Source organism: Podarcis muralis, chromosome 7, assembly GCF_964188315.1.
Source record: "Podarcis muralis chromosome 7, rPodMur119.hap1.1, whole genome shotgun sequence".
Taxonomy (NCBI): domain Eukaryota; kingdom Metazoa; phylum Chordata; class Lepidosauria; order Squamata; family Lacertidae; genus Podarcis; species Podarcis muralis.
In genome coordinates, this window is record NC_135661.1 from 56,012,789 (window position 1) to 56,040,642 (window position 27,854).

Genomic DNA, 27,854 nt, shown 5'->3' on the forward strand with positions numbered 1-27,854 from the left:
GCGGCGGCGGCCGGAGCGGCGACGACGGCCGGGAGAAGATGCCCGGCTCCGGGGGCCGCTTTAGCTCCTAGTCCCCGGCGCGGGTGCCCCTGCTCGACCTCCCCGTCCACGGCGCTGCTGCCGCCGCCGCCAGCGGCATGGGCGGCAAGCAGAGCACGGCGGGCGCAACGGCCACGGGGCGCTCCCGGGGCGGGCCCTTGGCCGGCGTGTCGAGCGACGACAGCGCGGTGCCGCCGCCCGGGGGAGCCCCCCACTTCGGGCACTACCGGGGCGCGGGCGGCGGCGGAGGGCCCGCCATGGGCTTGCGCAGCCGCTCCGTCAGCTCCGTGGCCGGCGTGGGCGTAGGGCTGGGCATGGAGCCCGCCACGGCCGGCAGCGTCCCCTTCGGCCTCTACACGGCGGCGGCTGCAGCGGGGGCCACAACGACGACGACAGCCGCGGCGGGAGCAGACTCGGAGCGGGGTCCCGGCGGCGGGTCGGGCGCGGACTCTACCCCTTACGCCCATGGCAACGGTTTCCAGGAGACGGGAGGCGGTCACCACAGAGACGGGATGCTCTACCTGGGGTCCAGGGCCTCGCTGGCTGATGCGCTGCCTCTGCACATCGGACCCCGGTGGTTCAGCTCGCACAGCGGTGAGTGTGCTCGCCCCCGCGGCCTTGTTTCCGGGCCTCCTTTCAGACAGTCATGGGGAACCCCAAGGCTCTTCATAAAACGAGAAGGGGAAACTGTGCAAGAAATACCACCCTGCAACATATCTATAGCATCATTTATTTATTCTTTGAGGGGGACCCAAATGCATCCTTCTTCCCTCTTGCCCCAAACACAAGGCCAGGGTCCCATTAGGCAGGCAGCAAAGATGCAGGCTTATCTGTGGTGAACTTGTCTTGTGCTTGGAGGTTCTGGGGGTCAAGTTTGCTGACACTTGAAGCCCTTGACTGGATATTCAGAGTCCTTTGTTTTAAAGAAGGTGAGGGTGGCTGTTGTCCTTGCTTGGTGGTGGTGAGGGAAAGGTTTACTGTGAGCATGTTTAGAAGCATGCCTGTGCTCAAGGCCTGGCAAGTAGGTTTCATTTGTTTATATACTTTATGAAAGTACTTATAAACTGTATGTAAAATATCAATGGAGCATACAACCACATTTACAAGTCCCAAAAAGCATTAAATACCATAAAAACAATATACAATCATAGAATGGTAAGGGATCCAAAGAGTCATCCAGTCCAATCTCCTGCAATGCAGGAATCACAGCTCAAGAATCCCTGACAGATAGCCATTCAACCTATCTTTAAAAACCTCCAGTGAAGGAGACTCCCATCAGCTTCCAAGGGAGTCTGTTCCATTGTTGATCATGATAAAGTTATTTCTAATGTTTAGTCAGAATCTCCTTCCTGGTTATTTAAATCAGTTGGTTTGGGTCCCTGCTCTCTGAAGCAGCAGAAAACAAGCTTGCTTTGTCTTCCACACGACAGCTTTTCAAATATTTGAAGATGGCTTTCAGATCACCACTCTGATCTTCTCTTCTCCAGACTAAACATGCCCAACTCCCAACACAACCACTCATAAGGCTCGGTTTCCAGGCCATTAAAAATCCTGGTCACCCTACTCTGTACATGTTCTAGCTTGTCAATATTCTTCTTAAATTGTGGTGGCCAGAACTGGAGACAGAACTCCAGGTGAGGTCTAACCAAGGCAGAATAGAGCCGTACTGTTACAGTACTTCCCTTGACATTATAGGTTCATAAAATGACTGGCTCATCTTTGAAAAGTTTATACCAGCGAATAAGCCTTTTGACAGGCGCAGCAGTGATTTGGGGTCAGTTTGTGCCCAGGCAGCACTTTGGAGTGCCCACCTGTTTGTTTGTTTGTTTGTTTGTTTGTTTGTTTGTTTCTGTTTAGGGTTGGGGTGGGGCCTGCTTTAGACATACAAGAAGATGCACCACTATTTAAGTGGTGTTTCTTTCCTTTCCCCCCATAGGAGCCCAGGGAAGCTAATAAAAACTGTACAAATAGAATTGTCAATCAATAATTTAACCCCAACCATAGAATAACAGTAGCGCTTCAACTGTTGAACTCGACTCCAGCTTTTGTTGAATTGACACTGTGACTTGTCTGGTGTGGCAGCTGAGGAAGTGATTACTGGGGTGTGGAGAGACTAAGGTAACGACCTGTTCTTTCTTACGGATGGCTGCCTGTGGCAGTTTTGCAAGTATGGTCTGAGGCTTTGGCACATCACCTATCAGTGCAAAAGAAAGCTGCCCAACAGACCATGTTATTATTATTAGTTATTAAATTTATATACTGCCCTTCATCCAAAGATCTCAGGGCAGTTCACAAGATAAAAATGGTGGTTCTCTTGATTAATGGACAGTATTTTTCTTTTGCTCTTGGGAAAAGAGCAGGCTTTCATTGTATTCTCCCCCACTCCACCTCACCCTCTATCTTGGATTAAAGCTAGAAGGGGAATGTAGTAACTTGCTTTCTCACCAATATAAGAAATGAATTGCAGCTTGTGGGCTCCCTTCAGGCATCTTGATGACAAATTATGTGCAGGATACTGGACTTAAATGGGCCTTTGGTCTGATCCAACAGATTTTTTGTGGAGCATGTTAACTTAGGGCTGTGTTTAATTGGAACAGATTTTAGAGTTGCAGGAATGTATGGCCTCTATTGGCTGATAAGAAGTTATGGTAAGTAATTGAGGGTGATTTTAGTTTTCAAATCTCACTCTTTGTTCCTTGCCAAATTACCTGAGCCTGGACACCTGTTGTTAGTATGCAAGACATAGAGAATGAAGATAAGATCTGTGGGGCCTTGAAAAGTGGTATTTGGGCCTACTGCCCTCAGAAGTGTGTAGAACACATATTTGATAACTCATCTGGTAGAATTCTAGATAGGTGAGCACCCCAAACAACTGGGGAGGCACCAGGTTAGCGATGGCCATTTTAAGGGGAAGCTGAGAAAAGAAATTATCTGGGATGGAGAGTACAGAGATTTACGGTCCTGTCTTCTACATGTGAACTTGGAGGCAAGTCCTGGTAGGTTCCATGGGGTAAACTCTGATGTGTGTGTTCATAGTTTCCCTTCCACTGTGCTGCAGGGAACAAGTGATGTAAAGATTAAGCAGTGTCTCCTAGCAAGGCAATTTGCAACCAGGTTCTGTCAGGAAGTGGAGGAAGTCCCTTTCATCTTGGGAGATATTTTAGTCATCTATCTGTTGCCTGCCTAATTGATTAAAATATCAATTAGGCTAAATGATACAAGCAAATCTGATGAGTCCTGGTGCTTTCCAAGCTCATCTTCTTCCCTGTTAAATATATTTGCTACTTTGTTTTGCTTTGTCACCCTTGCCAATCAAATTCCTTCATAGTTAATGTAGTTCCTCTCCAAACCTTATGACCTGTCTTGTTTAAGAGCAGCAATGCTATATTTCTGTTTTTACAGAAGAAGAGCTCCATGTAACTGAGAATCTTTACCATTTCTAATATTACTCCATTCATGTTGTCTCAGTTGGTCTGTGTGTTTTGCACCTCTGCAAGAGCAGTATGGCTACCAAGACATGCACAGAACCAAAATATTATACTGCCAGTACAGATTTGTGGTTAGTTGATGCTAATTTTCTGTGGACCAGCTGGCACAGACAAATCATGTATTGTTTGGAAAATAATTGCCTGGACCAAGTGGAGTGCATAGATTGTTTACAGCCGCGATGTCTTCTTCACAGAGCGCAGCTCAGAGAGAAATTATTTAAAACCCATGTATTCTGTGTCCAGATAATTAGGTTAATCTTCCAATTAATGTTTTCCATCACCTTGATATTTCCCTGAACAGCAGGGGGCTTTTCTGCTTGGCTGTATCTGTGTTGCAATATTCTTGATACCCTATTGCTGGAGGGGGAAGCTTTTCTTCCAAGGGGGGAGGGGGAGGGGGAGCACTGTGAAGGTCACAGCGCACGGGACTCATCTCCACTTCACTGGCTGCCTTTACATCTCTGACAGAAGATATCTGTGTTCATGGCTGTAAGTTCTTGGATAAAGAGCAGCGGACAGCTCCCACAAAACCTTAGTTCCTTTGCGATGTAATTGCAGCACTGCCTTGTGTAGCATTCAGAAGGCTGGCTCTTGAATTCACATATAACCTCCCTGGGTATTTATTTTATTTTATTAATTTACTCTGGAAAACTCATGAAAAGCTGCCTTACATCAGCTCAGACAGACTGTTGATCCATCAGTATTGGTGACACTGACCGGTAGCAGCTCTCCAGGGTTTCAGATGGGGAACATGCATTCTCAGTCCTACCTGCTGATGCTACAGATTGAAGCTGGGACCTTTCATGTGCAAAGCGGACGGTCTACCTCTGAGCTACAGCTCTTTCCCCATTTACTGAAGGTGGCATGCCTGGGTTCCCCAGGGTTCCCCATCTAGGTGCTGACCAGCCCCAGACCAGTTTGGCTTCAGCAAGGCTGCTGCATCAAGCTCCTGAAAGCCTGAGTTAGTTGCTAGTCCTTGATTCTTTGCCTGGGAGACTAAGTCCCAGTCCCTCATTTCAAGCATCTTTATCAGTCACTTTGGTGGACTCCCCAAACTCAGCCTTGCCAATAAATTGACAAAGGAGAGCAGCCTGCAAACTGGTAGTTCCCCTGCCTGCACATGCCCAAGTTTAGTCACTTGTGACCTAAAAGACAGGTGGAGGGCCCAGCGTTTCCAGGGAAGTGTGTTGCTTACTACAGGTTTCCAGGCAAGTGGCTATTTATAAGCCAAACAGCTGGTAGCCCCTCCCTGAAAGGAGGCTTCATTGCTAAAATGGACCTTGCAGAGAGCTGGGTTCAAGCAACTTTTCAAGGGTGGTTTCTCTTGCTCAATTGCCCTCCCTGAACATAAGAACATAAGAAGAGCCTGCTAGATCAGACCAAAGGGGGTCCATGTGGTCTTGCATCCTGTTTGTGCTGTGGTCAGCAAGACGCCTATAGGAAACCCATAAGCAGGACCCCAGTACAAGAACCCCTCTCTTTCAGTTTCCAGCATCTGGTATTCAGAAGCATTGCCGCCTCCTGCTGGGTAGGCACAGCATAGCCCATCTCGGCTTTTGGCTTGCCTTTTGCAAGGGCTTGTTGTTGTTGTTTAGTTGTTTAGTCGTGTCCGACTCTTCATGACCCCATGGACCAGAGCACGACAAGCACTCCTGTCTTCCACTGCCTCCTGCAGTTTGGTCAGACTCATGTTTGTAGCTTCGAGAACACTGTCCAACCATCTCGTCCTCTGTCGTCCCCTTCTCCTTGTGCCCTCCATCTTTCCCAACATCAGGGTCTTTTCCAGGGAGTCTTCTCTTCTCATCAGGTGGCCAAAGTATTGGAGCCTCAGCTTCACGATCTGTCCTTCCAGTGAGCACTCAGGGCTGATTTCCTTAAGAATTGGATATGTTTGATCTTCTTGTAGTCCATGGGCTAAGTCCTCAATCTAGCACTTTTCTTATGAGAAAAGTCACTTGACAATTGTTGACCGTCTCTAGGTGGGGCTTCCTTGAGCAGCTGTTAGAGCTGGGTCAACATCTGTTTGCTCAGAGCCAACTAACCTTTTCTTTGGATGTCTGTGGCAGCAGAAATGGGGCAGAGGTGAACATCTAGCTAATAAGACAGCAGACCTCCAAAAATGCAGCATTCCTGTTTTTTAATTAGTCACAGTAGGCGTTGTCGTGGATCCATATGGGTGAGTTTGAAGGCTGTCAGACAAGCGGTTATGGCCATTTCTTCCCAGTGAGTAGTATGACAAGGGAAGTCTATCTCTCTCTTTTTTTTTTAAGAAAAAGAACAGTCTGCACACACAAACACTAATTATCTGACCTGTTGAGCCAGTGTGTTTGAGGCATACCATTTACCGTGGTATGCAACGGAAGTTGGGTCAGCCTTGCCTTCAGGGCTTCATCCTGTGAGCTTAGCCACACAATTGATAGAGGAGGTGGTGCTTTTGAGCCATGCGGAGAGTTTGTTTTCCTCACCACTAAGTACCATAAAATGGTGGATTTGGAAGGGACCCCAAGGGCCATTTAGTCCAACTCCCTGCAGGGCAGGAATGAAGCAGCCACAACTTGACCTCTTGCATCTAGGAGTGAAGGTGGGGAGCTGCTAGCACCACCTCCAAGAGAGATGCCTTGCTTCCATGCAGGTTCCTTGCACAGAGATATAGCAAAGCCTGAGCTTCCATTGTAACTGAAAGCTTATGGGTGCAGAGCAGTGTTGCTCCAGATCCTAGCATTGCTCTGATGGAAGCTCTGCTTACCTTGCATTGGAGGTTTGAGTGCGCAAAACCAGTCATAGACCCGCAAGTGCCTTGTGATCACCATTGAGGCAGTCCCTGGTGGTTCCTTGTGCTGAGCTGTTGGACAAGTGGAAGCAACACTTGCCAACCTAGCCTTCTGCAGTGTGCCCCTGTGGTGTACTGGGGATTGCTTTACAGTACAAGAAACCGCATATGCACACTAGTGAGCCATAAATAGTTCTTTTAAAAAAGAACTTGTATGGAGTCTTCTCTCGAGCAAGACCTTCCACCAGCCTTCGCCAACCTGCCGCCATCCAGCTGTTCTGCACCACAATTCCCATCATCCCCAGTCAGCACAGCAAAGGCTGGAGCGCACAGGCAGAGAATAACTTCCCTGGACTTGCAGTGGCTCTTCTCAGCCTTCTGCAAAGTTGGAAACAGCCCTTCTGTGAGTAGAAGAGGCTCTCTTGGTTAATGGAAGGGCACCTTTGGATCCAAGCCGTTATCTTTGTTTAAGAATGTTTTCTTATTGTGTAACTACCAAGGCAAATGTACTGCTGGTGTGGTTACTGGAGATGTGAATGGATATGGGTCTCGGGAGAGAGGGTTGGCCTTGGGTCTGGTTGTGAAAAGGGCACTGTTATTATTGTTCATAGTTACCACTGTTTATGTGCAGCGTGCCAACTTCCTTATAGATTCAGGGCATGATCTGAAGACCCGTGATGCAGCAACTGTAGGCCAGGTCTGGTCAGCTTCTGGGATGGGTGATTGCTTGGAAACAGTGGTGGACTTTGGGCTCTTAAATTCCAGTGTCACCCTGGGTGCTGCTAAAATTCAGCATCCCCCATGTCTAGTGGTCCGTTCCACAGCATTGTTTTGGCACCCCCCCAGCGTGGTGCTCTACCCTATAATTCCCTCTGCTAGAAAACCCCTGGTGCTGTTGCTGGTGCATAATCAAGTTATAGATATCATCAAGATAATGTGCAGAATTCTAACTTTATATGGGGTGTCCAGCCTCTCAGCTACACACACGCAGCCAGCCATCAAAAGCACATTTGCTGAAGAGTGTTAAGCTGGTGTAGCATAGTGTTAGAGTGTTTGACTAGGCCCTGGGTTCAAATCCCCATTCAACCGTGAAGCTCACTGGGTGACCTTGGACCAGTCACTGTCTCTTAGCCTAACCTACCTCACAGGGTTGTTGGGATGGAATGGGGGGGGGGGGAGACGAAGGCACGCCAGTTTGAGCTCCTTGGAGGAAAGGTGGGATAGAAATCAGATGGATGGATAAATAAATAAATATAAATAAATAAATAAATAAATCCCTGGAAGGCTTTGTGAACTAGATGTGAAACATGGGTACACCACTGGCATAGCTGTGCATTTCCTTGCTTGGAAGAAGGGGTTGCATGTGGAGCAGGAGGCAGCAGGAGTGTCCTTGGCAGAAAAAGAAAGGAGACAGGAGTCGTCTACTTTCACATAGCAAGGCCGTTTCTGGGGTTTCTGTTTTCAGCATCTGTGCTCTGCAGGAAGCAGCGGCTTGTGTGTGCGGCTTAATACTTCCTATGGGACAGGAAATGAACAGCCTGCCAAGAGAAGCTGCAAGCTGATCATTACCTGTTTGTTGTGAACTCATTGGCTGCACCTGGTGTGCCAGATACCACCGTTTCTGAAAACTGCCTCGTTTAGAGAGTCACAACCCTCATCTTAAGACGGGGCTCTTCCTATAAAGCAAGGCTGGGGAACCTCTGGCTCTCCAGATGGGACTACGACTCACATCATTTCTGGCCAAGGACTCTTCAGGCTGAAGGTAGACATAATATTGAAGGGGGGCATGACTCCTGCAGTGAAAGCCCAGCTTTGCTATGTGTGGGACAATACAGTCATTTTGTCACGCCTAATGGCAATCTTGCTACACTTCTCCCCAAGCTTCAGGTGAGCTGCTTGCCTTGCAGAAAGCAACATGCTCATTCAAAAAGCTGTATTTTTCCACTTTTATGAAGTACACATTCATTTTTAAACACAAATATCTGGCAACGGAGTGGCCTTGGTATCATGAGTGGTAGCTGTTGAAGTGGTTTTGGCAGCAGCTCACCTTTGCTGCAAACCTTCAGGAAGCTTGTTCAGCTTCTGCCCTCGAGAGGGCAAGTTGCATTTGGGCAGAATACGACATCATGCATGTCTCCAAACAGGCACCGCTGCTTTGCAAATGATGCATCTTTCTAAGATAATGTTGAACCAAGATTGAAGACTGCTACCTGGTTCCATCCAAATGTACAGCTTTCGGTTTGAATGTACAGCTGTAAAACATTTAGGCCCGAACCCTGCATGGGCTGAGTACAGTACAGCATCAATCAAATGAGCACATTGGGAGACCCCTCACAGAGATACAATCCGCAGAGTAGTTTAACAATCAATCCCTCTTTCAGGAAACTCCGGGAATTGTAGTTCTGTGCAGCAAATGGGGTCTCCTAACAACTCTCAGTGCCCTTAACAAACTACAGTTCCCAGAATTCTTGGGGGGAAGCCATGACTGTTTAAAGTGCTATTAAAGGTAAAGGACCCCTGACAGTTAAGTCCAGTTGCGAACGAGACTGAGGTTGCGGCGCTTTTTAAAGGCCGAGGGAGCCAGCGTTTGTCTGCTCCACAGACAGTTGTTCTGGGTCATCTGGCCAGCATGACTAAGCCGCTTCTGGCACAACGGAACACCAACACCAGAGCAGTGCATGGAAACGCCATTTACCTTCCCACGGAGCAGTACCTATTTATCTACTTGCGCTTTTTGGGGTGCTTTCGAACTGCTGGGTTGGCAGGAGCTGGGACTGAGCAACAGGAGCTCACCCCGTTGTGGGGAATCGAAACGCCGACCTCCTGATCGGCAAGCCTGAGAGGCTCAGTGGTTTAGAGGTGTGGATGTGGTCTTGTCTTTTCTTGGCCACGTGCCTTTCCTATTGTTCATTTTGTGAGTTGGCAATTTTTACTGTTCTTCCCCCTCCGCGCAATTGGTGTTACTACAGTTTTGGTTGTATTGGGTGTATTTTATTTTTTACCTCAGCAATTTCCTCCTTAGTTTGCCCTTTGTGTGTGCTTTTGTGTTCCCTTTGAAGAGGGATGGATTGTTAAACCATTCTGAGAACTGAGCAATTATCAATGCCCTTAACAAACTACACCTCTCATAATTCTTTGAGGGACGCCATAACAGTTTAAAGTGATACGGCAGTCCTGTAAATATGTGGTGCGAATATGGCCTGGATGCCTTTCAGTTCTTGTGGAGCAGTTCCTTGGACCTTGTCGCAGCAAGTGGCAGCTGAGCAGATGCCATTTTATTCTTGTCTCAAGAATGAGAGTTCTGTAAGTAGTTGATGCATTTGCAGCAGCTGGGAGAATTCTCCCCACCAGGCGAATTTGAAACCTTAATGGTGCACAGAGGGATTTCTGGGGAGTGTTTGAAAGGAATGAGAAGCAAAATATATAAGAGAGCTTCCTGAGTACAATTGTGGCAGTGGTGGCCTTTCTGCCACATGACTGCTGGCTGAACATTTCCTCCATGAGAGGAGAAATATCCCCTGACTCTCTAGGAGCACAATTTATTTTGGAGGTAAAGAATCCATCTTCTTTTCCCTTGGCCATCAAGCCACTGCTTTGAACCTTTTAACAAGGTTGAACCAACCATTCTTCCCCCACCACAAAATGCCAACAACCTTGCAGCTGCATTTCTCAGTGTTATTGAGCACCAGCCAGACATGCCCTTCATTTGCTTACCTTTCCCTCCCCTCCCTTCCCTGGTGTGATACTGCTTCCTGCAAACACATTATACTGGCAGAACCAGTGTGGCATAGTAGTTAGAGCGTTGGACTAGGACCCGGGAGACCAGAGTTCAAATCCCCACTCAGCCATGCCTTTGCGCCTGTCACTATCCCCTAAGCCTGACCTTCCTCACCAGGTTGTTGTGAAGATAAAGGGAAGGGGGAGAGAATTATTTATGCCACCTTTTGGTCCTTGGAGGAAAGGTGGGATTAAAATGTAATAATAAATAAAGCATAGACCCCTTTTTAAATTCTTTTAATGTAATTTTATTATTGTGAGTTTCCCTGGCTGCTTCCTTCATAGAGAAAGGGTACCGTAAGTTGTCAGTTTGAAACAGATAAAGCGATTTCATGTTTGACTTGTTTCTGTGTGCTGCTAGAGTGGTTTAGAGCAGCAGGCCTCAGGTTGCCTATAATGGACAGCTTTGGCTGCTTGGTTTAGCACCTGGAGGCTGGGAAGTCAGCCACTTAGGGACCTACAAAATACAGGTCACTTCCTGTCTGCATTGCTGTGCTGTTGTAAACACATGTGCTGGTTGGCCAACCCTAATTCCACACTGAACTGTGGTCAGAACTTGCATTGCAGTTTTGAGGGCAAGTGTAGGTAATGCAAAGTGCATGAATGGATCTGCTATGGCCAGTGTGTATGTATCAGATGACATTGGATCACACTTGCACACTAAGGAGGGCCTTTTTAAAAAAACCATGCTTAAGATTCCAGTTTAGCACAGAAGATTTCCATGGAGAAGTAAATTATATGCCTGCTCACATAACACAGCTGATCCCTGCTGTTCTGGCTATTTTTGGAGGTGTGATCCTCTGCACACAGAGGCAGGGGTCCATGCAGGTTTGGCTTGGTTTGGAAGTAAGGAGGAGCGGAGAAGTTCTAGGAAAGATGTGGGCATCACCACTGCTGTGTTCCTGAGTCAAGGGGACCCACCTTGCTTAGTGCTTAGAGTGCAAGGTATCCCAACATACTGTTTGTTTATTTACTGCACTGATATCCCACCTTTTCCTCCAAGGATCTCAAGGTGGCATACATGGTTCTCCCCTTCCTCATTTAATCCCCACAACAACCCTGTGAGGTAAGTTAGGCTGAGAGGCAGTGACTTGCCCAAGGTCACCCAGTGAAGCCACATGGGGCTTTGAACCCTGGTCTCCCAAGTCCTAGTCCAACACTCTGGCAGCTTTTAAAAAAGCAGCTTGCTAGGATTACACAGAGCTTGCAGAAGGTGAGGAAAGCCAGCCCCCAGCAGGAAATCGGGTTAGGTTTCCTGTGTATGGATCAAGCTTCATATGGGACAAGTGGGAGTTGTAGTCCAAAACATCTGGAGGCAAGATTGTGATGGATGGGTGGTGTTGGGACATCCATAAGTTGATGACAAAGTTATTGTAGCCTTGAATTGGGAATCCAGGAAATGAAGGCTTCTAGGAAACCAGTTTGCTTTGAAATTGAACTTGAGCTGTCTGGCATATCAATAAATTCTATTTTTACAGGGTGCTGGTGCTTCTTTTCTTTGCCCTCCCTCTCCCCATTGCTTACTCAGAATATTATGCATAAAAATAACAAAATCCAAACCAATCCTCTTAGAGCCTCTTTCTTTTAATATGTTAATTATTGTGTATATTTTCTCCTTTCTTAGTCAAGCAAGTTATCTCTTATAAAATAAACATCATCATTATTATTATTATTATTATTATTATTATTAAATGAAACCGATTGCTCAGTATACCCCCAACCCCCTTGTTTACAAATTACTTGTTCTCTGCTGTGTGCTTAGTATTTTCCTTGTTACAGAAGAGGAACAGGTCCATAATTTCCTGAATTACCTTCCTCCCTAATGGGCTGACAGTGACCTGTAACGAGATCTGGGTTAAACAAGGACTATTAGGCAATATGAATCTCTGACCCGGAAGGACTTGCAGCCAGATTTAGTATTGAATGAGAGAAAGGTGTTGGCGAAGGGCTGGGGCATAAAGGGCATGAGACTTAAGTTACTGCAAGCAGGGGCATGGGGTGAGATTCAGTGCCTTGTTACAGCAGTCCTGTTTGTTCTTTTCCTTTTACAATCCAATGTGGCTAACGTGAGAAGCACAGAATGCAAGAAAACTAATAAGAATAAGGAGCCAGCTGGTTAAAAACCACCAAATACCAGCATAAAAAATGTAAATTTGATCTGTGGGAGTGATACTGATGTAAAAAGGCATATGTAGTACAGTCAAGCTTTTAAAAGGTCAAAAGCCTTTTAGTACACACAGCTCTTACTGGCTTTCCACTGCAATATCAACACAGATCTCCTGCCCAGGCAGGGAGTCCCAGAGCAACAAAACAATTGTGGGCTTCGTAAGCTCCCTCAGATCTCTCGCTCATAAACCAGATCCCGTTGGTGGAGAAAATGGACCGCTTTAATCACCACCACATCTTTGGAAATGGCTTTCTTTTGCCTGCTCTTTCCCAACAAGCTGATCACTTATTGCATCACAGATCACCTATCTGTGCACAGCCCCTGTCACACTTTCCACTGCACGGAGGAGGTTGGAGGTATGTGGCGAGCAGGTGTGCTTGCGGGTTTCCCACAGGCATCTGGTTAGCCTGATCCAGCAGTTCTTATGGGTGATGCTGTAATGTTGCTGCACACATTCAGCATAGGGTGTGTGTGTGTGTGTGTGTGTGTGTGTGTGTGTGTGTTATTGGGTTGTTTTTGTTTTTATTGATATTGTGTTGTTATCTTGGGAACTGCTGTGAGACCTGCGGGTCCAGGGCAGTATGCACACTTTAATAATAATCTTCATGCTGCAGTTAAAATAGCCACCTATTGATGGAATGTGACAGCACCTTACATTTTTATGTATATAGGAAGATATATACAGTACATATAATTATCATTATTTAGTTGGAGGTCACTTTATACAATTATAACTTTAAAATGAGCATTTTATACATGATAAAACTCTAAGCCATTTACATAAAAACAATAAAAATACAGCAACAATCACTGACATTTGCATCCATTTGTTGTGTCTGCTATAGAGCAGGGGAGGGCAGATCATCACGATTATTTATGATGATTATTATTATATCTCATGTTTCTTCCAAGGCATTCAGAGTGGCAGGCATAGTTCTCCTTTTAGCCTCACAACAACCCTATGAATTAGGTTAGGCTGAGAAAGAGTGACTTCCCTGTGAGTTTTGTGGGAAAGAATGTCTGAGGCCGGCTTCTGCTTTAGTGATGAGCATGTGGTTCTTGGTATATTGGATAAGGATTTTTCCTTAATTATTTAAGCAATTTATTTATATTGCTTAACTGCAATTGTCTCTAAGCAGCGCACAACAAATGCAGTATGGAAAAGGTAAAAATCAGTTAAAACTTTAAAATCAGACTTCAGTTAAAATGCCTGCTGGAATAAAAAAAAAAATCAAATCAGTAAGACACCAAAAGTTCAACAGGGAGTGGGCCAGTTGTAAATACTGGTAGCTGCTTTGAGGGCTGTAGCTGAGAAGCAGGAAATAACTCTATTAAATATATAGCCGAACCAAATCTATCTTCTGCCCACTCCTGCGACACAACAGTATGCTTTTGACACTGAGCTGTGACACAGGGTCTCGCCTGTAGTTGTTTACCTAAGTCAGAAAGGTACCTACTGGGCTGTGTGTGTGTATTTCTACTGTAAAGGGCTGACAATAGATAGGATGGTCAGAAGTGTCCCTAAGCGTGACAAGGGACGTCCTGCCAAAGGGATGATTTGTTGGAATGTACGGTAAGTCTGCCACCCAGTGTTGTGCATCTGGTTGCCAACAAGCATGATTAATCCTGCTTGTGGGTTTCCCATAGGCATCTGGTCAGCCGTTGTAGGAAACCGGATGCTGAACTCGCCAAGCCAGGGGGGCTTTTAAAATTATCCCTTAAGAAATGTATGGTGTGCAGACCATCATGGAGATCTCCAGATGACTCCTTTACCATCACATCACGGCACCATGGCTTTTTCCTGCTCAGAGGCCAAAGAAAGGTCAGCATTGCTGTGGGCTGTATGCACGTGGTGGTGGCTGTGATGGCACCACCGTGCAAAACCTAAATAAACTCTGCCTGGGCATGCCAAGACCTTGTCCCTGGGCTACTGGCCAGCATTCCAGCTTGTGCTCATCACCTGGGGGTGTCAGTCAAAGCAGCGTCCTAGCCCTGCCCTTAGGGGAATATAGCCTGCTGTTGACATGGGCCCTTGGCTTTTTAAAAAAGAGTATGTGCATCCTTATTTTTATCCCGTGTCCCAATCCCAGTTTGTGGCAGAATGAGCAGCCTTTGTTTGAACTTGCACCTGAACTCAGCAGTACTGAGCTTTCCCCTCTTGGATGCTCTTTCCCACCCATTTTGAGGGGAATCTCCTTTCCTGCTCTTGGGCTGCTCACACCTCTTTGCGTGTTCCAAGGAAGCAGGAGTTGGGAGTCATAGTCTGACACGTCAAGGTAGCTTATCCAAGGTAAATGGTGGTGGTGGGTAGTTAGCCATGCACTCTGCATGCTTACCCCACAATCACTCTCACAGATCCGATGTCCCCGCTGCACTTGGTTATCCTGTGGATACTGAAACTCACAGACCTTGTTGGCAATGGCTGTTTCACTTCTGCAAGCAGTCCAGCAACAATCCTGAGACAAAAAAGGGGCTGGAGACTGCGTTTGAAGATGTTGAAGGCTTGAGGGTACAATTAACGCACAGTTAGCAAAATATGCAGGTACACCAGGAGTTGGATAATATAAATTTGGATTTTGTTGCAGGTGCTGTGGCTACCACCCTGTGATCACGTTTCTCCCTCCCTGCCCCGCCCAAAAATCAAAATAAAATCCCAGATCAGCCCACCACCGAGAGACAGGCTTTACTTTTCCAATTGATCTGGATAAAAGTTGGAACCAGAAGAATTAATCTGATTCTTGAAAAGCAGATAGAGCTGAAAGGGGAAGTGGGAAAGAGAATCAATCTTCCAAATTGCTCCTCCAGCATCTTTGTACTTCTCAGGGGAGAAAGGGGTAGCCATTGTTACACACCTCGTGACTCAGGGGGCAGTGAGTTTGCAGGGACTCAGAGGCCTTGAGGATGTCAAGGGAAGACATCAGGAGTGGTATGGTATGCATGGCCACCTATTGGCAATCCCTAATAATACACACAAGGGTAGAATTAGACTTGCCAGTAGACCCATCAAGTCAAAGCAAGTATTTTGCCTTCCCAAGTCTATGCTGTTAATGCCATCCTTACCAGTACTTTAAGCAAGGTGGCAGCAGCACAGGCACCGAGTTGCACCCAACATTGGGGGTGACATCCTGCCAGGCCTCCTCTGGCCTCTAAGATTGGGGGCGGGGGGCTGAGTCCCATCCGAGCAGACATGGGGGGGGGGAGCTGTAGAGGCCTCAGCCCCATAGAGTTGGCGGACCTGGGCAGCAAGGACATTGAGGGCAGAGGCAGCCAGCATCTGTCTCCATCCATCTTTGTGCCAAAAGGTTGCGTGTCTGCATACTGGTTGATTTCTTGATTAATAAAAGGACTGTGGCAAGCGTGTTGCTTTCAGGGCTGTGTACATCTGCATTTGGATCTGGGAGGAAAAAGAGAGGCTTCAGAGCTATAAAAATAGAGGATGGTTGCTGGGTGACAGAAACGAGCCGCTCCTGGTTGCCCAGGTGAAAGCCAATATCACGTGTCAGTTGTCTCTTCCTCGTCAGCTTGGGTTTGTTTTCAATGGCATTTTCGTTGCTACGTGGCTGGCATAATGTGTGCATCAGCCTGGACTGCAACCTGCTTCTAAAAGGGTATGGAAATACTTAGTGTCTCAAGGCACACCGACCGGCTTGTTGATGTTCCAAGTCTGTGTGAGAACCGGGAACAAAATGTTTGCCTCCTTTAGAGTAGGTGCAAGTGATGCTGTGGCATCCCTGAAAATGATCTCCCCAACAGCAACGCTAACATGTCAAAATGGTTTGTACAGTGTGCCGCTTAGGTGTCTAGAATGTCAGCCATGAAAGTGTTCAGCATGTCTTCTGGGTTAGCTGTATTTCACCAATAATGCTTCTTCAAGAATTAAAACTGTATAGCTTCAGCTTCACCACCTTTTGAGCTCACCTCTTTTTTGTGCAACTGTGGTCTATGGACTGCGAGTGGTCCATGAACTTTGTTCAGGTGATCCCTATCATGTCTGCAAATATACCATAAAAAATCATACCGCATCAAGCACAGTGCAGTACAGTTGATGCTGCAGGTCTGCCAACCACAGCTGTATACCATACAGTTGTTGCAAGATTCATATCCTGAAATGTGGATTTTAAGGGGTGCAGGGAACACTGCATTTACTTACACACACACACACACACACACACACACACACACACACACCGGGCTTGGAACTATCATATGGAAAATTCTAGATCAGGCTCATTTTCATATCCCTTTAATTGATAAGTTACTAGAGATTTAATTGATTGGGGAGTACAGATTGTAATAAATAGAGCTGCAAGCAAATAGTTTGCTTATTTGTTGGAACCACTTTAAACTTGCTGTATTAGTGAAATGAAAAAGAGAGGGAAAGATATTGCGAGAAGTGTACAGAAACGAAAAGCTTTAAAAGGTTTTTTTACAGCTTAAAAACACTTTCAACTGTTAGAAACATAGACTTTTATAATATGCAAAAGCTTTTATGATATGCAGAATTATTCTAATCAAAGTTATTGTCTGCTTTTTAACAGAGCATTTAATCTTCTGAAAAGTCTTTAATTGGCTAGCAGCCCTTATTTCCACACATCCTAATGAGGGCTTTTAAAACAGGAACAGACCTTCCTCATTATCCCACAGCTAGAGGAACTATTGATCTTGCAAAATTGTAACAAATATATTTGGCTCAGTTTGTAGAAATCCCCACTTTCTTGCTCCTCATCTCTGAGAACTGAAGTTCCTGATGGGGAGGGTCCATGTTTGCTACATAGCTGCAGAAAGGGGTAGCTTTATGGATTAGCATTATTTAGAGTGGCCTTCCCCAACCTGGTGCCCTCCAGTTGAGGCCATGATGGGAGTTGCATCGCCAAGGCTCTTGAGGGTATCCAGCTGAGGCTGAAGCTGGGTGTTATCTCTGAAGGTTCTCAGGTGACATTAGCCGTTGCCTCCAAAGGCTTATGCCATGCAGAACACTTCCTTGGGGGTATGGGTGAAGGAAGCAGGGAATTGTTTCCTTGTCAGGCATAAAGGTGAGCAGTTCCTGCTGTGCTCACTCAGGGCATCTGACATCAGAAACCATTATTCGTACTGCGTTGATTGACAGTCCTTAACCTGCCCGGGCTCTTTCTACTCTTGTTCCTCTGGTCCCATACTAGGAGTAAGTTCCCATTTGGGAGCCTGTCCAGCAATTTCTTTCTTAGCCTGGGGACTTGACAGGCTGAAGCTTTTATTTCACTTGGAGAGAGATGTGTGTCCAAGAGGCAAACTTTTGGACCCATTGCACTACTATGTTCCATGTTTGATAGAAAAGAATAACATTTCTGTAGCCAACTGAATGCAGGGGGTTGCTGTTGTTTTCTTGGAAGCGCACATTTAATTTTGCTTCTGACTTGACTAAGAATGTTCATCTCTAGACCCAGCTCAAGTGAGGCATTCACAATAAAAATGAGTACTGCACTACAGGTTTACTTTTTGTTTTATTTTGTGTGTTTCTAGTTCATGTCTCTTGTAGGTTTATGTGAAATGAATTTGAGTTTTCAAAAATATTTTTATTAAGGGAAACTTAAAGGGAAAAATACGCCTCCACAGTTTGCGCAACCCATAAAGACAGACACAACCTATCAGTCATGTATTGTGGCCCACCAGGTATTTGGCAACTATCCTGTGATCCTAGTCCAGGAAAACAGCAAACATTGGAGATTTGTAGGACCCCTGATAGGCTGGGAATTGCTTGGTGCGTCACCAGTTGTGTAGGCCTGATACATATTTATATATGTTCATGGTAAGAAATAGAGTTATTTGTAAGACTCGTAATGTGACCTTATTTTCTACCTGTCTTGCTAATATTCCTCCTAAGAGCACTAAACTGCTTTCATGGGCAAAGGCCAGCCATATGTCCTGGTTCTTCAGGGAGAAAACAACAGAGCATCTTGTCACCCCTTAAATACAATGCTGCAATAAACTTGCTTGTCTTTAAAATGCTTCAAGACTCTAGTTTTGCTGCAACCCCTTAGCTTAGCTAATTCTCTGGAAACATTCATAGGGGGCATCCAGAATCAGGTGTTGCCTTTGCTCATACATGAGCATGAAAAGATTGCTCTTGCTTGCTCCTTGTTTTTCAGGAAAGCCTTGTGGCATATTCCAGAGTTCTCTCCTTCCGTGTCCTGTCCTTCCTTCCTGTGCCCTCTCTGATTGCAGCTGTCTGTCTCACGTGGCCGAAGGGCAGCGCAGAGGCATTTCTTGGGAGGAGCACGTTCTTTCCCTCTGTGGTAGAAAGATGCCAGGCTGGAGAGGGCCTGGCCCACGAAATGTTTTTGAACATGTTAGGAATACAGTTACAAAGTCATCCACAAAGAAAATGATTACAGAGCAGTTGCTCGTATGCAGAAGGTCCCAGGGTCACTCTTGATGTGTCCAGATAGGGCTGAGAAAGGGTTTGGTTAGGTTATGGAAATTGAATCTGGCACTCTTTCACCTGCACCTTCCCTTACAGGGTTGTCTGACATTTAGTACATGTGACCTCAGTGAGATTTTAACTTCATGTCAGGTCTGACTTGGCACGAGGCGGCTTCCTGTGTTCCTAAGATGGTGTCAGAGTCAGCATCCCTCTCTAATCCACATGTCCTTCTCTTTTGCTCCTTTGTAGGTTTCAAGTGCCCCATTTGTTCCAAATCCGTGGCTTCCGACGAAATGGAAATGCACTTTATCATGTGTCTGAGCAAGCCCCGCCTCTCCTACAATGGTAAGTGGGGGCTTTTCCAAGAGGCTGGTTCTTCCAGGTTCAAGAGGCCAGTTTGACACAGCAGGAGGGGGGCATGGGCTGCAAGGAAGGGTGGGGAGGGTGGCGCCTGGGGTGCTCCAGGGAAATTTGAGCCCCATCTGACTTGCGTGTAGCCACCTTGTGTTCTCAACCAGCTCACCTTTCTCAACGTCTTTCATGCAAGCCCAAGGGGGAACAACCAGACTTGGTTGGGACTCCAGCTCCCACCAACCCGAGCCAGCATGGCCCAATGGTCAGGAAAGGTCAGAGTTGTAGGCAAGCAGCAGCTGGAGGCACCAGATTCCCCAGACCTGAGGTCAGCTGTCCAGCAGCGAGCGTTGATGCACCATGTCGCGTTCTTCCAGCCTGGGCTTTTGGTGATGTCACCTGTGCTCCTCAGAACTGTGTCAGCTTATGTGCTAAAAAATACAGAGAGAGACAGAAGTACCCAAAACTGCTGCCTGAAAAAATAAGTACTAAGCCATTTTTTATGCAACGCACTCTCAAAAAAAGATGCAAACTGAGTTTCTGGGATTTCCCCCACACCTGCTTAAATTCTTCTGAATGAACTTTGCACCCATAAGGACTAGAAACTCTACAGTAGAAGGCTTTTATGTACTGGGTGTCAAATCCTGTTCTTAAAGGTAAAGGTACCCCTGCCCGTATGGGCCAGTCTTGACAGACTCTAGGGTTGTGCGCCCATCTCACTCTAGAGGCCGGGGGCCAGCGCTGTCCGGAGACACTTCCGGGTCACGTGGCCAGCGTGACAAAGCCGCATCTGGCGAGCCAGCGCAGCACACGGAAACGCCGTTTACCTTCCCGCCAGTAAGCGGTCCCTATTTATCTACTTGCACCCAAGAGTGCTTTCGAACTGCTAGGTTGGCAGGTGCTGGGACCGAACAACGGGAGCGCACCCCACCGCGGGGATTTGAACCGCCGACCTTTCGATCGCCAAGCCCTAGGCGCTGAGGCTTTTACCCACAGCGCCACCCACGTCCCCAATCCTGTTCTTAGATAGTGTTGATTGTGAGCTCATTGTGGGGGGTGGGCATGCACTGCCCTCCTTTTGCTGCTGGAGCAAAGGCAGTAGTCTAGCGCTTGGGTGGGTGAGTGTGCATGCATGCATGGTTGGTATAGACCAAGAACCCCAGGTGATTTCTTCAGCCTCCTTTGCAGAGCCAGTGACCCGCTTCCCTCGCTCAGGGCACTCGCTTGCTTTCCGCTTCTCACAGAGAGCAGTGCAGGCTATGCTCAGGGCTGCTGCAGTCACTGCTTTGCAGCTCAGCTGGCTCTCAGCATTGCAAGGGGGCTGACTGCTCTCTCCCGCCCCCCAGGAGTGATGAGCTGGCCTGCCCAGCAACTGGGGTGGGTGGGTATGCGGGCAATGGCTTGACCGGCACCTGCTCCAAGCTGTCGGTGCCAGGCTGCATTAGTCCCCCAGTGTCCCTGACGCTACACAGGATCCGCCCAGGCTGTGCTGGCAGAGACGGCGCCAGGCAGCTCCTGAGGCTGCAAGCTAGAAATCAGGTCAGGAGGAGGAGTTGGTCGCTCTGCATCACAGCTGGGCCTTCCCCAGCCTGCCTGACAGCAGCCTGCGATAGGGAAGGCAGCTCCATCACTCCCTCCCCACGCAGAAATTTCTCAGCCTGCCAAATTGAGCATAGCCAGAGATGGTGCACCTTACTCAGTGGTGCTGGAAGATTAAATCCGAGCTGCCTTCTCTGCTGCCCTCCCTACCATGAGGATCCCTGTTCTTCAACACCCCACCCCACTACCCCAATGAGCCCTTACCATGCTTACGCAGGGTTGTGTCAGGTCAGGCAGCGGGGTGGGGGTGGGAAAAGTGGCAGGGGGGTTGTGGAAACAGCAGAACTGCAGTGCTTAGCAACTCGTCCAGTGCCCCCCCCCTTGTCCTCACCTTTGTTGCCTATTTTTGGAGCTGTGAAGCAAAGGAGGGCTTTCACAGAACTGCCTCCAGGCATCAGACAGTGGGATGCTGCTTTCCTTTGATGCCTCTCAGTGTCAACCTAGCAGCCTCTCTGGCCTGCGTTTAGTTCAGAGGCTTCCAGAGGAGAAGAATATTGCACTATTTGTTAGGGCTGTCAACCGAGTAATGATCTTCACCGGCTTCCAAGGAGCTAAAGAATTACATGATTAGATTTATGCACACTTAACTAGTGCAGTGGCACAAAAGGTGCTTTTAGCATGGCAAGCGCAGGTGGCAATTTCTATTTTAGCATGCAGACTCTGCATATAAGAAGAGAGAGAAATGTTACCGCTTAATGTTTCAGACAGTGATTTTTACCGCTTTTGCTCTGGATCCTCTTAGTTTTTGTCAGCTTATCTGGTTGGAGAGCATAATGGCAGCAGCCTCCCAGAGTGAGTGTTCCTGAAAAGAGGAGTGAATAATCAAAATGAGTTCTGCAAAATAAACACTCCTTTGTAATGTTATGTTCTGATTGCAGTAGGTGTGTGATACCCAATTCAGACATCACACTAAACCATGCTTAGTCTTCCATAACAATGGTTTGGCATGATATCTGAATTGCATTTAATCAGATTTTCAAGACAGTGCAACTTCTCCATATAATAAGCTGTCCAGAGTGTGAGGAGGGAATGGGCCTTTTTAGTAGCGCCCACCACCAGGTTATATGGAATGTTCTCTCTGGAAAACTTTCCTGCCATCAACACTGATATCTTTTTAGCACTAGGCGAAGACATTTCCCAGGCATTTGAGTGCTATTTTTTTCATTTGACAGCAGTTGATGGGTGTCTCCTCCCCTTGGGGGTGCTCTCTGTGGTTGGTTGGACAGAGGGATTGTTTTTCATAGTACAATAACCTTGTTTTGCTTTTAATTATTTTGTTTACTACTATTTCCAAGATGTTTTAAGACATGGGTAAAGTGACTAATAAGCTGAAATGATAATCAGTGTGAAAATATTGCTTGGGCTTTTCTCTTAGCACTTGCCTGTGACTGCCTTTGGCTTGGATGTCTTATTCCTAAAGCATACAGCACAATCATTGTTTGTATTGTAGGTAGCAATTGGGTTATTCCCTTTTCTCATTTCGTGATCATAAACAAACCTTCTGTTAACCTCAGCAATTTCCAGAGATGTGTCTGGAGAGACACACCACCATCTTTGGTTCCTCTGAGTTCTGTTTTGCTTTCCTTTCCCTTTCAGCAGGATGCTTCGTGTAGCGTGAGCAAGATTGGTCTGTGAGACTAGCAACGTAGTAATAAAAACTAGAATAGAAGCAAGCCCCCTGACGTGCTAACTCTCTGTGGGTAGGAATGTTTTTTCTCAAGGAAGTCTTTATGGTCCACCACATGAGCTCTGCCTGTAGTCTGAATTAGTGGAACCTAGACACAGGCTTACCATCTCTATGAAGACTAGGTCCCAAGTCTCTAGACAGATCTCCCGTTGCCTTTTCGGAAGGTCCTCCCTTCGAGAGCGGTCAGGAACAAATTAGTTGGCTCTCACATTCAAGATCTGTACAAAGAAGCCAGCCCGTGTCCCCAGCTCACCTATCTAGGTGTGTTGGTGGTAATTGTTTGGTGCCCTAAAAGAGAGAGGGGATCTCTCCTGCTTGGTGGCTTGGAGACGATTCTTATCTGCACAAATGAACGAGCAAGTAACTGTTCACAATATGGCCACTGTTGGCTCAAGATGACTACCCGCGGAACTGCAGTGTAGGGGAAGGCATGCTCTCTGCAAGACCAAGGTTGCATGAGAAGAGGGACTTTGTAGCATTAGCCCATGGACAAATCCAGGAGTGAGAAATTCTGTCTCTGTTATGGGCCCTTACAATCTCCCTCTTGAGGCTGGAAGGTTGCCAAGATGGCACAGGAGGGTAGGAACCCATTTCTGCCTGGTGCTCATTGCTCAACCGCCTTCTCTGACCTTCATTCCCCCCTGCAGATGATGTCCTAACAAAGGATGCAGGCGAGTGTGTCATCTGCCTGGAGGAACTCCTGCAGGGGGACACGATAGCCCGGCTGCCCTGCCTGTGCATTTACCATAAAAGGTAGAGTATGAAGAAGACCTGGGTTCAGCAATCTCTCCCCGTAGAGTTCCATTGTGGGACAGCAGGGCTCCCGCAAATGGCCAAACCTGCCCCATGGCACCTTCATATGGGCCGCAGAATTCTTTGGGTGCTTCTTCCTCCTCAAGCCCCTTCTGCTGGGCACAGGTGGCCATGCTGCTCCTCATCCACAACCACCACCACCCTGTAGAGTTAGGGCAGGTACTTGGCCTCAAGGATTCCCCTGTTGTGGGGTCTAATACCCACCTTTTCTTCTTCAGTTGTATAGATTCCTGGTTTGAAGTGAACAGATCCTGCCCAGAACACCCTTCGGATTGACCCTGGCAACGCTTGCTGACCTCTCCCAAGGTGAGGCTTTGCTCAGAAATCTTCTCTTGAAACATCTGGAGGCCTTAAAACACCACCCACACTTCTATTTATTGCCAAGTTTTAGCATGAAGCGTTTACAAAAAACAAGCAGAGGGCAACCAATCAACAATCACTATCAGTTTATCCAGCACTATATTTTAAAGATAAGAACTAACCCCTGAGTCATTCTTTACCCAATAGATGAAATTTTAAAACAACCAAAACATATTAAGCTGACCAGAATTTGACAGAGGTGTCAGCCCAACAACAAGATAAATCTGATTGATGAGTAAAAACCAGGATATTCAGAAATAGTTTTGCAGTTGATGAATATGATTTGTCTGCACAAGCTGCAAACCCTCATAAATGCCCTGATTTTTATTTGCTTGTATGTGTTAATCTCTGTCAATTTCTCTACTTAAACATGGAACACATTTCTACAAACTACTGAGCCTTTCAGGGATGTCATCAGCAAGCCTATGGTGCAGTTAACAAAAAGCAAGACACCTGTAGTCGACTGTATACTTTTCAGAATTATTTCTAGAAGTAGCATTCGGTCTTCTGTAATAAGCCAGAGTTTCATTAATGTTGAAAAAAAAAGCCTAAGCAAGTATGTGTTGTGTTTCTTTGCAATGAGGAGGATCCCTTGATGTTCTCAGGGTATCATGTACTGTCTACCAGTTAAGGTGACACTCTTTGGTGGGTTGACAAACCACATTTTACAAAAAGCCTTGCCACACAGAAACAGTTCCCTCAAATTTTCCTAGACTACTTTTGTGTTTAAAAACACATCTTCTGCATGCATATTTTTATAGCATCTACATGATGCTTCTTCTATATCCTCCGCAACCTCAATTCAATCCAGATTTTCCATTTCCAAGAAAAACCCCATAAAGCAAAATAATAATAATTTTTGGCTAACAACCTATTTGTGATATTAAGCTCCTGTATGGAAGCTTCCTTTTCCCCCCTTTCTTTCACTGAAAGGGTATTTTACCCATTTCAGAACATGGGGTGCATTTGTAAGAATACCCATAATTGATTTCTCATCTCACATGGAAGAATACTCTGGTTTTGTGTTAAGTTTAAACTCTCCCTATTTTGTGGGGGTTAAATGTGTTTTTCCTCTGGGTTGGTGTTGTCAAGAACTTGCTTTTCTCGACTTGGGCTCACTTCTCTGTGCACGTGGCAATCATTGATCCTGTCATTTCTCTCAACAGGTCGTCCCGCCATCCATCCCCACCCCACCCTACCTCCTCTGAGCAGGCTCTGGACCCCACTGGGACGACAGTAGGGTGAGGGGCTTGTGTTAACTTCTCAACTTAAAAGGGCAGACAAGAACCCACCCCAAGAGAAGCTGCTGCCCTTGCAGGGCTACACCTTGGCAGCCGCCAGCCTGGGTCGAGAGGAGTGCCCGGTGCCAGAGCCGGCGGCCGTCGCCCAGCGGCACCATGATGTTTGGGCCAGACCTGGTTGCTAGCCAAACGGAGCATGAGAGAGTCACCCACCATTTGACAAGGACTCGGCCCTTCCTGCCATACGCGGGTCACACTTTTGCACTGAAAAGGTGATTTCCCAGCCCCCCTCCCCTTCTCCTTTTCACCTCCACCCCTTGGAAAAGGAAGAGGAAACAACAGACCCCCCCCCACGCCTGCCCCCTACCCTCATCCTGCGGAGGAAAGGGCATTTTCTGTCACGTTTTTGAAGGCGTCGTAGGTTTGTCTTTCAAGTGTTTACAAAACAGCCATTTCGTGTCAACTGATGTGTGTTCCTGGTGATGTTTACAAGACTGCGTCCTCTTGGCCTCCTGGCTCGAGCCGCTCCGGCAGTTGAGGAGCCAAATTTCCCGAGACCCTTCTCTTCTCCCTCCTGCCTCACCTAGGGACACCCCCCACCTTCATTGCCAAAAGTCCCCTGGTTTCCCCTTCCTCCCTTCCCTCCCTCCTCTCAGTAAGTCTTGGTTTGAACTCCTGACTCTGGGGCACCTTCAGGGGCATATTCTGAAGGGCTGTTTGCCACTCACAAGTGTCCTGCTAAGATGCCTGAACCTTTCTCAGCCCTGTGTGGAAAACAAAAAACAACCGATTTTTATTAAAACACACACACACACACAAATGCGCGCACACAGACACACACACACACTCCTCCCTGATCCACATTTGAGCACGAAGCGGAGACCGCCTCAGCCATGGGAAAAAAGCCCCTGCCCCGGTGACCTCCATCCAAGCAGGAAAAGGTATCTGTATTTATATAGTAAAAAATTTAAAAAAATAAAAAAATAAAAAAAAATATTCAAAGCTTGGGAAGGGAAGCTTCCCCTATTAGTCAAGGTGTTTTGATATGGTATTAAATAATGTTCAATAAAATAGTCACTGTTATTTTATTTCAGTTGTATTCTTAGTTGTGTAAGGGCTTGGGATATGGTAGGTGTGCACTTTTATCAATTCTTTTGAGTCCGCAGCTCTTTTTGGTCATTTGTTTCAGCCAGAAATGCCACTACAAGGTAAGAAATCCCTAAATGGCAAAGTGATCGCTTGGAGTGAGAATATCGAAAGGGGCTTCATGGAAACGAGTGGTCCAAACCATGGCTTAGTGTGAACAAGCCAACATGTGGGATCCCGGAACGAAGATTGTGGCTGCTGTATTTTTCTGCCATTGATGCTGTGTGATGTGGGGCTAAGCCATTGTTTCATTGCTTGTTGCTGCTAAACCATCGGTTGGGCTAGCATTACCTATAAAATGGGGTCAGTGTGAGGTGTACTGCAGCATGTAAATGTGTGACACAGAAGCTTCTGTCACTGATTGGCTAAATTGCTCTGATGGTATGGACTGTGAAGTCCAGAGAGCAAGGCAGTTTGCCGTCCAAGTTCCATGAGGGATGAAAAAGTTGTAAAGTTTGGCTGGGATTAAAACTTCACCCGGGGTGGCTGAGGGCTGGAAAGAGGTTGCCCTGACTTAAGAGAAACGGGGGAAAAAGATGCTCGGAGCAAGAAAACCAAAGGAAGGGCACAGGGGTAAATGAGGCACAGAAGAAATTTGTGGATGAAGGAAGAGGAGACAGAATAGAAGGAAATTGGGAATAAGTACAGAGAAGGCTCTGAAAAAAATGTCAGAATGCTTAGGAGCTGGAGGAGCAGCAGGCCAGGGAATGGAAGTGGTAGAAAGTGCCAGGGGAGCCTGTCAAGGGGCAAGACTACTAGAAGAATCAGAGCAAAGATATTTGACCATTACCTGCAAATCAGAGATTGTGCAGAGGACCCAGGAACAGGAGGAGCTGTTCATTGTTGGTGGAAAAGAGCCCAAGGGCATAAGAAACCTGTCACTGCCGCATAGTGGGCTGGCAAGCTGGAGAAGGCAACAAGGGCCGAGAAGCAGGAGGGGCTAGGGTTTTTTTTTAAAACCAGTTCTTTGGTTGCAGTCTTGTAATGTCCACTGGTGCTGCTTCGGTAGCCAATTGGTGGAGCTGCTGGGGTGGCTGAATGCCTCAGGCCTGCAATTCCCCTAACTGGGACTCCTCTCTCATTTTTAGGAAAGCCTGGCTGCCACAGCCTGCATATATTTACACTGGTTAAGAATTCTCCCACGTGATGTGTATACTGCTGGGGGTGGTAAAAGGGCATGTGGGGCAATGAATCCCCGTCCCTCTGGCGATTCACTAGGTGTTACCTGCAGATCTTCACACTGGCATCTGCACCCACATTGCGTTTCCTTTTAAGCTACAGCTGAGGATCTCAGGAAGCTGAGCTGTGCAGCTGCAACCGCAATCTTGAGGTTTTCTGCACAGAATTGCAACCTACGCACATCTTTGCTTGGGGCTGTGGTATCGCATATCAAGTAAAAAGGCTGAATGTTAAGGGACTTTTTCTTAGGAATGGCTGCATCTTGTTTCCTTCAGGTAAAAATGAATTGCAGGTAACAGGCAGTCTGAGGCCCCCTCTTGCTTGTCTCAGTGTTGTCCCTTGTAGAGCTCAACAGGTAGGAGGATAGGGGGAAAACCAGAACTCGTTGGCTCTGGTGCCATCTACTGCTGGGTTCTCTGGATAGCAGGAATGGGGAACCTGTGGCCCTTTAGCAGTTGTTGTACTCCAGCTCCCAGCAACCCTAGCTTGCCTGACCAGTGGTCAGGGATGATGGGAACTGCAGTCCAGCAACACAGCACAGGTAGAGCCGCAAGTTCACCCATTCTTGGTCCATGGAATGAAAGAAAGGAGCCCGCACCTTGTGACATGGTTGAGAGCAGGAGCAAAACTCTCCCCCCCCCCCCCGCCGCCTTCTAGAAAACAGTGGAGGACCAGAAAGACGACAGCACTAGCCTCAATTTCAAAAGTGATGTGTTGGACGCACCCCTCCACTTTCCCCGGTACTGATGAATCACTGCCATTAATTGGACTGTCTTTGTATGCCACCTCTCTGCCAAAGCATCTGTATTTGTATTACAGTTTTGAAATACTGAAACG

The 27,854-nt window shown here is 47.0% G+C and overlaps 1 protein-coding gene across 1 annotated transcript; it reads left to right on the top strand.

Annotated features, from left to right (window-relative positions):
* Positions 1 to 42: 42 nt before the first annotated feature.
* On the top strand, positions 43 to 25,780 carry ZNRF1 (zinc and ring finger 1). The gene is made up of 5 exons (XM_028739322.2): positions 43 to 633; positions 18,891 to 18,986; positions 22,926 to 23,031; positions 23,310 to 23,397; positions 24,618 to 25,780. The coding sequence occupies exons 1-4, from the start codon at positions 138 to 140 to the stop codon at positions 23,365 to 23,367; spliced, it is 756 nt and encodes a 251-aa protein (XP_028595155.2). The 5' UTR covers positions 43 to 137; the 3' UTR covers positions 23,368 to 23,397; positions 24,618 to 25,780.
* Positions 25,781 to 27,854: the final 2,074 nt, after the last annotated feature.

Excerpts from the sequence above, each read along its gene's own strand:
- ZNRF1 (XM_028739322.2), top strand. The coding sequence starts at position 138 with ATGGGCGGCAAGCAGAGCACGGCGGGCGCAACGGCCACGGGGCGCTCC. Across the intron at positions 634-18,890 it reads GTGGTTCAGCTCGCACAGCG|GTTTCAAGTGCCCCATTTGT; the intron begins GTGAGTGTGCTC and ends GCTCCTTTGTAG. Across the intron at positions 18,987-22,925 it reads GCCCCGCCTCTCCTACAATG|ATGATGTCCTAACAAAGGAT; the intron begins GTAAGTGGGGGC and ends TCCCCCCTGCAG.